At 33.5% G+C, this 15,700-nt stretch overlaps 1 protein-coding gene across 1 annotated transcript in view; it reads left to right on the top strand.

The window, feature by feature from the left end:
• The window catches only part of APPL1 (adaptor protein, phosphotyrosine interacting with PH domain and leucine zipper 1), a 34,275-nt gene extending 19,578 nt beyond the window's left edge, over positions 1 to 14,697 (top strand). The window contains exons 12-22 of the mRNA XM_063114507.1: positions 1,582 to 1,624; positions 2,883 to 2,939; positions 5,480 to 5,571; positions 6,134 to 6,316; positions 7,990 to 8,042; positions 8,642 to 8,816; positions 8,916 to 8,952; positions 9,662 to 9,808; positions 10,357 to 10,407; positions 10,706 to 10,795; positions 11,125 to 14,697. Of these exons, the coding sequence (XP_062970577.1) occupies positions 1,582 to 1,624; positions 2,883 to 2,939; positions 5,480 to 5,571; positions 6,134 to 6,316; positions 7,990 to 8,042; positions 8,642 to 8,816; positions 8,916 to 8,952; positions 9,662 to 9,808; positions 10,357 to 10,407; positions 10,706 to 10,795; positions 11,125 to 11,271 (1,075 nt within the window). The 3' untranslated portion in view covers positions 11,272 to 14,697. The remainder of the gene's footprint in view (positions 1 to 1,581; positions 1,625 to 2,882; positions 2,940 to 5,479; positions 5,572 to 6,133; positions 6,317 to 7,989; positions 8,043 to 8,641; positions 8,817 to 8,915; positions 8,953 to 9,661; positions 9,809 to 10,356; positions 10,408 to 10,705; positions 10,796 to 11,124) is intronic.
• The last annotated feature ends 1,003 nt before the right edge of the window (positions 14,698 to 15,700 follow it).

The raw sequence follows: 15,700 nt of genomic DNA on the forward strand, positions 1-15,700 counted from the left end.
TAAAATGTGGGTGGAGGAGTTGAAATCCCTACTTTGTAAATTGCTGTGAGGAATAGAAATATATTTACTTATTTATTTACCAGTAAGGGGATTGCAACCCTCGGCACGGTGTGGTCAGCACCATGCTCAGCCAATGAGTGCACCGGCCATCCCTATATAGGATCTGAACCCACAGCCTCGGTGCTACCAGTGCCGCACGCTCCCTAGTGAGCTACAGGGCCGGCCCACGAATAGAAATTTAACATACGTAATGTGCTTAGCATATAGTAAGTGCTAACAATAGTGTTATTTTTAAGTGTCAATCAAATATTTCTGAGCAGATTTTTTGTTCATTAGTGTTAATAATGCCATTTAAAAAATTTCAATTACTTTTGCATTAAATGAGAACCTATAGAGTAGCACTTAGAACAAATTTTTGAAAAGCATAGAAAAATATAAAAAGGAATATGAAAAATAAACCTGTAATGTCATTAACCAGAAACAATAATTAACTTTTTGGTCTGTTGCCTTCAGTTTTTATCCTAACTACATTTAAAAATAGTGGAAGAAATATTGTATATATAATTTGGATCTGCATTGACTTATTAAAAACATTTCATAATGGCTGCATGATAATCTATTTAAGGATAGACATCATAATTTAAACATTTTTTTAATGATAAATATCTAGGTTATCTGTGGTTTTTTTTTTTCTCTCTCAATTAAAATATTGTTTTTGACCTTTGAACTTTCTGAATGTTCAGGAGTGGCTTCCGGCTTCTCTGAAAGTCATTTTTTCCCCTATACATATTCACATTAAGATATTGTGAAAATATATTCTACCTTTATCCCTTTTTAAAAAAGATATTATGGTTCACTGTCTCTTATCATAATGGTTATTTAATTTCATACTTCTACAAACGTATAACGAATGCCAATATTGTGTGTCAGTTATCATTCTAGATCTTGGGAGTCCCTGTGTTCATCTATCAAAATTACCAAATTGTTAATATGTACTACATATGCTTACATTTTTATTTTCAGTTTTTTGCTAATACTTAACATGATTTCCCATTTCCCATTTCTGATATGATGCAACATTAGTAAAAATTATCTTTTCTCCAACTTTTAAAATATGGAACATCTATAGAAAAGCTAATTTTCACTGTTTGATTAATATATTGAAATTTTTTATTTAACTGTATTAATGGAGAAATAATAATGAAGTAAAGTTAGTATTTTCTATTAGGATCATTGATTTATACTTGAAATATATATGATAAGTTTTAGAAAGTTGAGATTCGTTGGCTTAGTTGAAGTATTCCTTTGTCATGGTCTGTCTCCTGAGGATCAGCTCTTGTTTCCTTTTGGTACATCTTGGCACAGATAGAGTCAGAGTTCTTAAAGTCTGAGTCCTGATGCCTCTATTGGTCTCCTTTTCCTATGATATTGTTGGTTGTGGTTTTTGGGTTCTTTTAATACTGATTGGTTTTTATATGTACCCGCATCTTTAAAGGTAAATTCTCTCAGATCATGTTGAAAGTACCATAGTTTAAAAAAAAAAAAGTTAAGGCTCAAACATTTTCTTTTTTTTTTTTTTAGATCTTCAATTTTACAAGCAGAGAGTAAAAAAGACCATGAAGAGGTAAAACTTTATCTAGTTAATTTCTTCAGTGACATTTAAAAATATTTTTCTGATGTCAAAACATATTATTGTGTTTATTATAGAAATTCCGGAAAATCCTTGTTAATTAAAAATCCTTTTCTTTTTTTTTTCCAAGTAAAAGTCCTTAAGCAACATTCTTGTTTCTCACAGAATTTTATAGCTGGGAGGACTGTAGAAATAAATCATCTCTCTGCTATCTTAAAGGCTGAAATTCAAAAATGACCTTGTGACTCTTGCTTTCTGGCAGACTGTTAGTATCATGAGGTGACAAGTTTAATTTATTCCCTTCTCTCACCAACCCTTTGAGACACTATTGGGTTCAGTAAGAACATAGTGGCAGTAAATGTGGCACAGCAGGAAGCAAGTAAAGCTTAAAACCTTGGGAAAATGAAAGACAGAAAAACAAAAATTTGGGAGTCTCTATTTTTCCTCACAAGCCTTTTATTTTTGGCTCCATTTTTACTCCTAGTATACCAGATATGGAAGGTAAGGTACCAAGAACTGATGCTTCAAAAACTTTGTCTTGAAAAATATTCTTCCATGAAAACATACCATAGCTAGATTTTGAGCCATTTTACTTGGTATTATAGTTGTGTTGGTAAAAGATGATTATGGTAAAAGACAAAATTATGTAGAGATCTACCTTCATTTACTTCTCATGGAAAAGAGTTGATATTAAAACTTGCTTTTGGTCTCTGAAGAACAGACAAATGTCTCTGCTCTCTTATCTGCATGGTTTACCAAACAAAATATTTGTTTAGTTTAGTGAGGCTCATTAGGCACTAGAATCCTTGAGAGTGAACCAGAATATGTGGAGCAGGAAGTGTTTTCTATGCTAATTATTTATTAACTTGAAAGAAGGGGAGGTATGTAAATTATATTCATCAGGAATATATTTCTCTCTTTTTCCGCATTGGTGTTAATTATGATGTCTGAGTTCAGACTACGTTGGTGGAGATTAAGGGGGGAAGTGATATAAAAAGAAATATAGACTATTAAATTATACTTTAACATGATTGCTACATTTTTTATTTCCTTGTGTGAAATAAATTTGGGATTTTAAATAATAAATCTGTTATATATAAATGCATATGTATATAGCAAGGTTTTTCTTATAAGGAGGATTATATGTTACTTCTAATGAAACTTCTGTTTCAGTTTAATATTGAACATTAGCTTTTAGAAGCTTTGTAGAAAAAATGACTAATCACATTTTTCTGTTTTTTTACTTTTGCAGTGGATCTGTACAATAAACAACATATCTAAACAAATATACTTAAGTGAAAATCCAGAGGTAATATTTTTATCTTAAGTTACTAGATCTGTGAAATTGAATAATTCTGTGGCTTACATGGCTTTTATTAATTGTCATTATTTCTCAAGTTTTGTAATATTTTAATTCGACCTTGAATGGGTAGCTTTAATGTATCATATGTATTATGAGTGTCTGATCTCCCTAGAACAATAAATTGTTTCAAAAGTTACTGAAACTAGGACCGGCTCCGTGGCTCACTCGGGAAGAGTGGGGCGCTGGAAGCGCCGACGCCTTGGGTTTGGATACTATATAGGGATGGCTGGGGCGCTCACTGGCTGAGTGTGGTGTGGACGACACCGTGCCGAGAGTTACGACCCCCTTACTGGTCAGGAAAAAAAAAAAAGTCACTGAAACTAGTCAACAACAAATACTTACTGGGTCTTGACTGGTTAGCTCTGCAATGAGCACCCTGGAGAAGGGAGATGAAAATAAGCCATGGCATTTGCTCTCTAGGAGCCTATCTGTATGGGGAGACAAAACCAAAACTTTAAATAACATTTTGTATAAAACAGGATGTTACTGAAAGCTTATGGTGGCGAGTGAAGGCTTAAGTTTTGAGAATGTTAAGATCAGTATGAACTTTAGCTTTAGAGAAAGCTCTGTGGAGATGGTAGAAACCTGAGCTGGGTAGGATTTGTTTGTGTTTTGAGGAAAATGGGAGACATGGTAGATAAGAGAATTAAAAAAAAAAAAAAAAGCACACATGCAGAAATGGCATGTTTATGAAACTAGTAGTGTAATTAGAGTTAAAGGTTTCTTGATGGAGAATAAAAGAAGACTGAAATGTGCATACAAATCACGTGCTGATCTTGTTAAAATGCATATTATGATTCAGTATGTCTGGAGTGATGCAGCCTGCACTCCCAGTTTTGCAAATTATACTTTGAGTAGCAAGGATATCAAACCATATGAACCCCATGGTGTAGACATAGAGATAGGTGCAGTCCAAACATACAGGCAGAACCCAGGGGTACAGATAACTCTGGAATTAATCAAGTGGATCCACACTGCAGTATAGTTGAGAAAAGACTTGGTTCTGGGACAGGAGCTGTCTGACCTCTTGCCAGTCTTGGTGGGCTTGGCTGTGATGTGAACCCAGGTATCTCCCAGGGCTGGGCAGGGACTGATGATTTCAGCTGAGGCTGAGAGAGCCAATTTCTCTGGGCAGCCCTGAGTCTTCTAAATCTTAAGCTGCTGTTGATGTAATGGTGGATTAGATGGGAGGGTCTACTCTAGTTAGTAACTGATTGATATAAAGGATGAAGGAGATAAATAAGGTAAAGATGACTTCCAGGTTTTAAACCAAGTGAAGAGAACAACTTGGGGAAAAAAAAAGACTTCTGTTTTTATCGTAATGGCTTTGAGGTGCCAGCCAAGACACATGATTTAGATGCCCAGGAGAAAGTTTTGAACCAAAAAACCAAAATCTGATGACCTCTAAAATATTAGTTTTGTACAAAACTATGAGTTTGATCTTAGAAAAATCAGTGCTAACTGTAGATCAAGTTACTAAAAAGAGCCTTTGCTTTTAGTAACTTGATCTCCTGCCAATCTAGCTTTTCCTTTTTGTAGGGTTAGTTGGGAGCAACAAAAAAATAAAACTAAAATGTGAATTAAATATCTTATTTTATCACCTAGGGAATACACAGTGTATACAGTGTTTGGATTTGAATAATTCACTTATAGTCTTTTCCTACCAATTATCAGAACTCTAATTTTTAGTTAATATTTTCTAGGTTACCTAGAATTATTTTATCTGTGTTAATGAGAATAGAAATTTTGATCAGTTTGTGGCATTTATTGGTGTTTTTGCTAATTACAAGACACAGAAATACAAAACTTTTCTGATTACTTTTTAAAATTTAAAGATTTTTTATTGTGGTAAAAAAACACAAACTTTACCATCTTCACCATTTTTAAGTGTATAGAAGAGTAGCGTTAACGATATATGTACAGCGTTGAAACAGATCTTTGATTTAAATACCATTTTTATTTAGTCAGTGTTTTAAGTAAAAAAGTAAGCCTAAAAATATTTATTGTGGAAAACTTACTTTCAAATTTTGTCTGAATATATTCATGATAACTTTATAAATTAATAAATATATAGATATTTCTGAGCATAAGTATATTCTGGAAAATTATGAAAACTTTACCAGCATAGTTATAAAATACACTTTCAGGTGCTAGGCACTAGCAATATAAACCTTAATCCAAAATATCTGGTAGTTAAAAATTGAAAGAAAAATCAATATTTTCCTATTATGTATATTAGTAGAAAATAAAGGAAGGTTTTTTTTTTAGATTATAGGATGCAAGAAGAAACTTAAGTTATAATGTTATGAAATTAATCATGTACCTTAATATTAAGACAAATATTAAGAATGTGGAGCTACTTTAGTAGCTCTAATTTGTATTTAAGTATAATTCAAAAGCATTCTGACAATTCAGAGAGTTATATTCAAACTTTTGGTTTTCTTACTTTACTAATATTAGTCCTTTTTTAAAAAAAATCAAAATAGGAAATTGCTGCACGAGTAAATCAGTCTGCTCTGGAAGCTGTCACTCCTTCCCCATCTTTCCAGCAGAGGCATGAAAGCCTACGGCCAGCAGGGTGAGTTACCACACTGTGAGTTATTTAAAGAACTATATGGGCTATTTAAGGTGGTAAAAGCCCTTTGATATTAGCAGTATTACTTACATTAGTATTAAATAGTTCCTGGTACAGCAGAGAAAGTGTATGTTCAAAATGGTAAATTTACCAATAGGGATGCTAAATAAATGATGATTTCAAATTTCCCTAGTGTTTTCAACTAAATCTCTAGATTGAGGTGATTTATGTTTTTGAGTTTAATAATTGGAAAGAAAAAGTCTGTTGTTAAATGAGCTATGGTTTGGGATTTTGTTTTACTCTTCTCATTATAATTTTGTGATTTCTTTCTTTCTTTCTTTTTTTTTTTTTGTCTTTTTCGTGACCAGCACTCAGCCAGTGAGTGCACCGGCCATTCCCATATAGGATCCGAACCTGCGGTGGGAGCGTCACCGCGCTCCCAGTGCCGCACTCTCCCGAGTGCGCCACCGGCTGGGCCCAATGATTTCTTTTTTCATAGTTTAAGTGTTCGACTTCCAAAAGAGAAAACTAAATGCAATGCCTTCTCGTTTTCCTTTGTGCTTAGACAATCTCGGCCATCAACAGCTCGAACCAGCAGTTTGGGATCCTTAGGATCTGAGTCCACAAATTTGGCTGCCCTCTCTCTAGATTCTCTTGTTGCCCCAGACACTCCAATACAGTTCGACATAATTTCTCCTGTGTGTGAAGATCAGCCTGGCCAAGCAAAAGCCTCTGGCCAGGGAGGCAGGTGGGTGATGTCATCACAGGGACATTGTGCTGTGGTCTGTAAAATTTATGATTCCATTTCTACATTTGAGAGTCATCTCTTACATACCATGTGCATCAGCTGTGTTATACTTTCTTTGTTTACTACCTGACATAATTTTGCTAGGGAAGAATCATGCAGGTTTTTCTCATTGTCTTCTGCCTCAATTAAAGGAGTTGAGATAATTTAGTTTCAAAAATATTTAATTCTGAATTGGTTATCAGGTCTGCTTCTTGGGCATTTGCTCTTAAAATTGTAGAAGAAAGCTGATAGTCCTATCTTTTGGTCATGACAATATTTCAAAAATTCTTTGGGATAATATATGTGCTATAGGTTTATTAGAAATAGTATCTTGTGTTAGAATGAGAAATCTTCAGGAAGTTACTAAAACAATGTCACTGCTATGAATTATTAATGTCATCTTTTATTTATATAATGAGGAATTTTTCTTTGGCCCCGGATGAGGAAATGTGACTTAAGTCATTTATTAAGTAGGTTGGACACCTAATAAATTGATAGTACAGGTTGAGCAGCCCTCATCCTAAATTATACAAAATCTGAAATTTTTTGAGCCCCAGCATGATGAAACAAGTGGAGAATTCCACACCTGACCTCATGTTTTATGCATAAAATTATTTAAAATATTGTATAAAATTACATTCATGCTACGTTTATACGGTGTATATGAAACATAAATGAATTTCATGTTTAGGCTTGGGTCCCATTCCCAAGATACCTCATTTATATGCACATGTTCTGACGTCTGAAAAAAATTCAAAACATTTCTGGTCCTAAAGCATTTTGGATAAGGGATACTCAACCTATATATTAATTTGGATATATAAGGATGTGACTCAGAAAAAGTAATGTGCGTTTCTTTTTTTTTTTTTGGCACTGGCCAGTATGAGGATCTGAATGTAATTTACATTGGATTGCAGAAATATACTGAGCATTTGCTATGATAGGTCAGATATCTATTAAAGAGATCAATTTCCTATTATCTTAATGCCTATCTTATTTTAAAACCATTTAGCTCTTTCTTTACTTCCAAAATCTACTTTGAATTGTACTCTTCTTTCTTCACTGTGGGTGTATCACAAGCCAAATGCACTAAGAAAGGAAGTAGCTTTCATCTCCAGTTCACTTTTCTTCTTGCACTGTTACTTAAACCTTGAGAAATATAGGTTTAAAACTAGAAAATGTTCAAATCTGTAGCATGTCTTAAGTAAAAAGAGGTTTATACAATCTCAGGAAATCCCTGACATTTTTCTCAAGCAGCTAAAATTGGAGCTAAATCAGTGTTCTTCGGTGCTAGCTTATTTAAATTCAAGAACTTTTGCAACATAGTTTATTTATGATGTTGATTTTTTGTTGTGTGTGGCTAAACTTCCAATTCATCCATATCTTCTAAAATGCAGCAATATTGGGTTCAGCCTATTAACCCCGTGTGAGGGCAGAGGCCTTCATCATGGTAATTTGTTCATCAGTAGTGTTCTTAACAGGGTGGGACACTTTAGAACTTTTCTTTTTAAAATGTACCTATAAAGTTTTGTTACTCTTAGTTTTTAACTCTGGTTTCAATGATTAGATTTCTTCTATGTGGCTTATGGTAACTGACCGTTTATTTGTTCATATTTTTTTCATAAACTTTTCAGGCGTACAAATCCATTTGGAGAATCTGGAGGAAGTACAAAATCTGAAACCGAAGGTAAAACATATGTGCAGTATCCTTATATTTTAGAACTACATCTCAATAGTAAACTGTGTGAAGAATTTGTCTTTTACATTTGCTCTGCTACTAGGCTGTTTTGATGTTATTTTTATTTCAAAATTTTCTGTTTACTCATAGTATGCTTAAAGCAACAGAATTTCATCTGACTTAAGATGTTGTTATTCATACAAAATTATAGAATGTTATGCTTTTGACCTCAAAGTCAAATTCTCAATGCGTAAGATGTCCTCTCAGCTTAATAGCTGCTGTTTCACTTCTGGTACTGGAGCGTAACTTTTTTCCTTTTCCAGTAACTATTTATTTTGATATAATTTCAAATTTACAGAAAAGCTATAAGAATAGTACAAGGAATTCCTTTTCCCCAGAGCCACCAGTTGTTGAAGCATTACGTTTTGTTATTTGAATTTGAGACCTTAATTTTCTTATAACTTGAACAATGTAGTTAGGAGTTATTTCTAAATCCTCCTTAGGATTGAATTTTTCACTGGAAAATTTGAAAGGAGGCAGTATATCTAATTCTTTTGGAACAGAAATGCGGAACTTAAAACTACATAATGTACCTTGTTTTGTTATAGATTCTATTCTTCATCAGTTATTTATTGTTCGATTCCTTGGTTCTATGGAGGTGAAATCAGATGACCATCCAGATGTTGTTTATGAAACAATGCGCCAGATCTTAGCTGCCCGGGCCATCCATAACATCTTTCGTATGACAGAATCACATTTATTAGTGACTTGTGACTGTTTAAAGTAAGTAGTAACCACTCCCTAAAAAAAAACTTTAGGAAGAAACGTTTACATAATTTTAGCCTAACTAAAATTTGTTTTCCAAATTTTTAATTATTATAGGTTAATTGATCCACAAACACAAGTTACAAGGCTCACGGTGAGTTCTACATGATTAAAGCTTTATTTTAAGTCTCTTAGTGCATATACACATCTTACGACTTGATAGTAATTCTGATCCTGTATATTTAGGTATGGTGGTATCAATTACAATTGGTCTTTAAACTGTTATATGGCTGTCTCTAAAAAGTTATAATTGAAAATCTCATGCAACTTAAAAGAATCAACACAATCTGTTGTGTTACTTCGTGTTTATCCCTCTTAGGGAGTTTTTGTCATACACCAAGGAAATTAACAAGAGGAATTAAAAGGGAACATGACTGAGTTTATTTTATAATTTCTGTTTTGTGTGTGTTTCAGTTCAATCATTTATTAAATAGACAATTTTTGTTATTGATTTTGACTTTGTAAAATGTGTTAATGAATTCAGTATTCAACCTCTTTTGCTTGGTGATCAAAACCAAATATGACATTATTTGCTCTTAAATTACCAGTCTATTAAGAAATTCATGATACTTTTAGTCTTTTATGTGACCGGTACTCAGCCAGTGAGGGCACCGGCCATCCCTATATAGGATCCGAACCCGCGGCGGGAGCGTCGCTGCGCTCCCAGTGCCGCACTCTCCCGAGTGCGCCACGGCTCGGCCCCATGATACTTTTAGAACTTAGCATATGAGTTTGTCACATATTGAGTGTTGCTGTAATGGTTTGAAAGATCTGATGTTTGCTTCTGATGTTTTCTGTGGCAGTTTCCATTACCCTGTGTAGTTTTGTATGCTACACACCAGGAAAATAAGCGGCTTTTTGGATTTGTTCTTCGGACATCAGGAGGGAGAAGTGAAAGTAATCTGTCATCAGTCTGTTATATATTTGAATCAAACAACGAGGGGGAAAAGGTATTTGGCTTTCAAAATGTTTCTGTTGTGAAGTACATATCATAGTTATAGTTCTTACTAAGATTCTGCTTAGTCTGAATAAACTGCTTGACCAAAGCCTGTTGCTCTGAAGAGTGCCAAGCTGATGGGCTGGGCTTCTGACTCTACAGATTGGTGTAGGTATAATCTTCTAGCCTCATTAACTTATCCTGGGAATGAAATATATTCCTATAGTCAGCAATTTTCAAGTGTCTTCAGCTTAGAGCAGCATCAGCAGCTGCTTGCTTCATTCCTTGCCTGCCTTAAAAAATAACTATCTCAGTAATGAATTTGAGATAAGAAATGGGGTACACAAAGGAGTTGAGAGCCAGCAGCAGAAGCTCACAGACTGTGAAGAAAACATACGAAGGCTTGGTTTTGGGGCTGAACCATTCTTAAATCAGCTTTTGTTTGAAGCAGTGTATTATGTTGAGTTATGAAACTGGTTATATCATCAGCCATTTGGATACTTGAAATATTTGTTTTGATGTGAGAACTGCCTGAGTTTTTCATACTTCTTCTCTTTTTAGATTTGTGATTCTGTTGGACTGGCAAAACAGATAGCTTTACATGCCGAACTGGTAAGAATCCGAGATGCTTAATTTTCCAAGAATGTTAATTAAGGTAGTAATATAAGCTCTTTCATATTAGCAAGTAAATAAAATAATTTTGCTAAGCAAGGTTAACAATGGATGCTATTGCTGATATAGCATACAGAATTTGGATAAATATCTACCATAGAATGTAAACTATTGGTGTGATTTCTCATGTATAAATGCAAAAAAAAAAAAAAAGGTTACAAAGGTGATATTATGGAAATGCCTAAAATTTAAAGTTACTTCATATTTAATTCATCAGTTTCATTCATCTGTTCTTTAGGATCGTAGGGCATCAGAAAAACAAAAAGAAAGAGAGAGAGTGAAAGAGAAGCAACAGAAAGAACTCAGTAAGCAAAAACAAATTGAAAAGGTATGCAGTCCTAATGTCTGGATCTTCCCTTTAAGTGGTGTTTATGAAGACTTAATTCAGCACCAAGACTTTCAGATTTGAATTCCCAAATGAAGGTCTGTTTCTGTTTGCTGAGCCACTTCATAACCAAATGATTCATAGCAGCAGAAAAGAATGGTAACATCTGTCTTCTGATATGTTTACATTATAGTTATGTTGACATGTAGTGTGACTTGCTGTTTAGCAAACATACCAGAAGGATTGAAGTGGCTCTCAAGTATGTATTTTAACTGCATAATTTTCCCACTTGACTGCCATTAACTTAATTTTTTTTCTGTCTTTTCTACTAGGACTTGGAAGAACAAAGTCGGTTGATAGCTGCTTCCAGTAGACCAAACCAAGCCAGTAGTGAGGGGCAGTTTGTTGTCCTTAGCAGTAGCCAGTCGGAAGAGAGTGATTTGGGAGAAGAAGGAAAGAAGAGAGAGTCAGAAGCATAAACTTATCCTTGCTTTTTGATTGAATTTCCCCCCTTGGAATTTGACAATTTCTGTGGTGAAATGGTACAAGGTAACAACTATGTTGAAATATCAAGGAGGAGACTAAGCTTTATATTTGCCGGTTTGTTTTAGCTTCATTTAAAAAAATAAGATTGAACTTGCTGACTTAGGTTTGCATTGATTTTTTTTCCTTAAAAATCAATATATTATGCATTAATATTAAATTCCACATGTCTAAAAGAAACCTGCTCATCTCCCCGAAGTAGAGTGCTGAGGAAGTACTTGCTCAAGCATTTTTTCCTTCAAATTGTGAAATTTTTATCTTGCATTGTAATTGGTTATGACCGTAAGAAATCATTTGTTCTTTAGGTTCAAATATTCATGGATATGCTCCCTCTCTTTCTTTAGGAACATTTTGCTTGTAATGAGGAAGCATTCAACTGAATAAGTTCAAAACCCTTTATACAGAGAATTCTACAAGTTTGCAGATATTTTAACAATATTATATGTGCAATAGAACTTTTATTTAAAAAATTAGAACAGAGATTTTAGACTTAAGGTTTCAAATTATGGCAGGTGGTACTGTTGATTTCAGGGCACTTTCTTGGATTGCTCACACTTCTCTGATGTACTACACCTGAGGCCGTAGGAAAACGCTTAAGTGTGTTCGGAAGATTGATACAGCCCTTGGCATTTAATTATCTCATTCTTAGTTCTCAGGTTGGGATTTCAGTTATTGCTACAGAGCAGTAATGGTTAAAATAAGATTTTGGAATGTATTAAAAGATTCTTTTTTGTTCAAGTACATTTTAGATTAGGATTGACATGTAAAGATATTGTTAACAGGATGATAAATTGTATTTTCTGCATTGTGTGAAATAATTTTTATTGAAAAGGGACATTTCAAAAGAAGTTGTATAACAATTGTTTCCTGCTTAAAGTAAAAATTCCCAGAGTTTAATTTAGTAAATGTAATCTTTTAAATTTCAGACTGATATTCCTGGTATTTTCATAGTCCCATGTTTTGATAAAATACTGAATCACCACTTTATATCCACAAAGACAAATAACTAATGTATAAGAATAAAATAATTTGCACTAATTATTGTAAATACTTTTACTCTTCAAATGAGTAAAGGGTCTAATTCCATGAAAGACTGAAAAAAGATTCAATGCCTGGTATAGTATGGGAGAAGTTAACCAAGGAAGGATTTTAGCCTGGTGCCAGGGTTCAAATGACATTTCTCTATTGCCTATCTTGTATGTCAAACCTTGATTTCTTTAATCAAATTTTTAACATTGCTTATAGAAATTATGTTCATGTGTTTCACATGAAAAAGTATATATACACAAGTTAAATATATTGAGTAAAATGTTTTACATAGTTATACATTTACAGATTTTCAAAAGGTTAACCACTAAGACTAATTTCATAAGGGAAAGCCTTTTGTTTTTTGATATAGTTTTTTCTTCTTAGTTTTGAACTAGAAATGGCATTTGTTTTTGTTGACAAAATATAGCGCAGCTGTTTCACTGCTATGTTGTTTTCTGTAGGAGTAGGGTAGATAATTAGAATCATGATTTTTTTATCCATGTGCCAAATGGGAGTAATGATTATTTAATACTTGTTGAAGCCTTATGTTACCAAAACATACAGTAAAAAAGTAGGATTTTATGGAATACTTTCTGATAAAAAGTTTTTGTGTTTACCAAGGGGAATGCTTTCTTTATAGTGTATCATTCCTTTTGTTAAAATTGAAATTTCTTCTGTGGTCAGCACTTGATTAGTCATGGCAAGTCCTGCTTTTAAGACCTTTTTGAGATAAGTAGGCTTTCAGTAAGTCTTCTGTTTATACTACAGATTGTCACCTCTCTTAGTTTAGATGAAATCTGTCACCCTACAGGGAAGGTGGTCATCATTAGGAGGCAGTTTTACTAAGCTGGTGCTGTGCATGTAGCAAACTGTTGCACTTTGCACTCTGGGTCAAAGTGTGGGCTAGAGTTATTCATGGTACTGGCAGACCTAGTGATGCTCAACAGATATGTTTCTTTTAAGTCATGTTTTCACAGGAATTTCCACAATAATATACCCATGTCCATAGGTCAGACCAAAATGCATTCCAATGCCAAATAGAAGTCATGAGTGGATTTAACAATTTTAGATGATTCAATTTCTGTTCCATTACTGTTGAACTATGTGAACTATTCCATTACTGCAGATATTTAAGCATCAACCTTAATAAGCTCTCTTTTTAATTAAGGTTGCCCATGTGTTTGTGCCTAATGTTAAAGCTGATCTTGTTCTGGTATCCTCCTTTGAAATCCCTTCTAGCTCTGGGATGCTTTGATGGTGATTGGATTAGAGTTTGAGATATTTTTCAGATTCAAATTTATACTTAATGGTTTTTAGAAATTAACAAAAACTGCTTTTTTGAAAGGAAAGAAATTAAGCCTACCTAATTCTGCTGTGCATTCTGTTACCTACAAGAACAGTACTTTTTTAACTATGGTAATGAAGTCAGTAGATGGGAAACCAGTTATTCCTTCCGTCCTTTAAAATTTTGAAAACTTTCTATTAAGGGACTGAAACTGTTACCTTGAACAGAGTCCTCAAAGCTAGTCTGGTTTTTGCCATGTCTGCAATGATTACTTCATGTTTAATTTCAAAAGAATTCTCAGGCTTCACAATCTAGGGAAGGTAAATTTGTTTCCATTATGCTTGGGAGAGAGTAGGGTGTGCATAACATCTAGGTAACATATAACCTTAGAGGTAAAGGTATCTGAGTGAATTTTGAGTGACATCTATGAACCACAATATTTAAAATTTGGATACCATTACAAGTGCTGACAAGACCTAAGAGCTAATACATTGCAAAACCTTCTGCCACCTGAATAAAATGAAAACATTAATGTCAGTTTAGACGACAACCTCCTAGCATTCAGATTGTACTTTAAATATTTAAACACACCAATTGTAGCACACAAATCCTTCCTTTTATTTTTATCAAGTTTGGTTTACTCTTTTCATGAAATTTTGTTCTTCCACATTAATTAGTACATAAAGATTTAGTTCATAAATAATAATACATAAAGTGGAATCATGTTATACTTTTTAACCAATCTTTTGTGGCTGCATTCATATGTAATTTACTTCAGTTAATATGAGAACTGGGGATTAAGTTATAACTAATGTGCAAAATTTCTTTGTATATTTAGTGATTTCGTAATGTAAGTGAATTTGTTAATTCTTGTTTCGCTGATACTATCAATCATGCAGCATACAATTAAAATTCAGCAACATTTCCCTTTAGAATTGTATTTGAAGAACTCAACTTTATGTGATCATGGTATACGTGTGGGGTGGAGAACTTATTTTTTCATTTTGTCAAAATAGGTATTTGCTGACAAAGCTTCAGGAAGTATGTTAGAAGATTTTTTAATGTATAATAAAGTTAATGATTTTTGTACAGTCTTTTTTGTATGAAATATTTGATATATACTCCAAGTTTTATTTCTCCAAATAATTTCAAATGATGTTTATAAAAACAATTGGATTTTTTCTTAATCTATAGACAGTATGATTTACACATCTAGCCCCATTGCAATTCTACAACAGCTAAAATGAAAAAAAAGTCACTTATTGGGAAAAGTTTGCTATATAAGCAAAGTAATTCATCACTAGTGACTTTTCCTTTTAGAAGAGGGAAAGAAACTTCAATAATTACCCTAGACATGTTACGGATGATGTATACTTGCTACTCTTTGGTCCTACTCAAAGTTGTTCCTCTGATTTAAAGGGGCAGGTTTATTGAGTACACCAGCTTAATAAGTAGCTTGGATCTGTAATTTTATGTGCTCTTTTATTAATCTTATGTGCTCTTTATAGCTTCTTATACCACTTACCAAGTTTTTTTCTTCTACTGGAAGTTTGTATACTAATTTGGATTTTATAAAAAGGTATATACACTTTTAGAAGGTCCAGGGAGTAGATGAAATTACCTTTAGAATTACATAATTTATCTAAATGCACGTATATCTTAAATGTATTTGTATATTGACATTCATATAATCTACTACTTGCTTATAACCACGCACCACATTTGATTTAAAAAAGTAAAAACTCATATCAGCTAGTTTTACGAACTTTTTAATGTAAAAAACAACAATAATTAAGTCTGTGCTTACTGAAGTAGTCTAGGTAGCCATGAATCCCTATATCAGGAAAAGAACCATAGAGCTTCAGTTTCCCTAAAATAGACAATACTATCTGGGACTTTCAGTCAAGATAGTGGAATAGACGATCCCCAGCGTCACTCTCTCCCACAAATCAACCAATTTACAACTATAAAAAAGCAACGACAGCCAAGCTGGGGCCGCTAGAGCTCAGGGGAAGAGGAGGAGAGACTTAACAGAGTGCATGAAGGCAGGA

This window comes from Cynocephalus volans, chromosome 11 (genome assembly GCF_027409185.1).
Source record: "Cynocephalus volans isolate mCynVol1 chromosome 11, mCynVol1.pri, whole genome shotgun sequence".
Classification (NCBI taxonomy): Eukaryota; Metazoa; Chordata; class Mammalia; order Dermoptera; family Cynocephalidae; genus Cynocephalus; species Cynocephalus volans.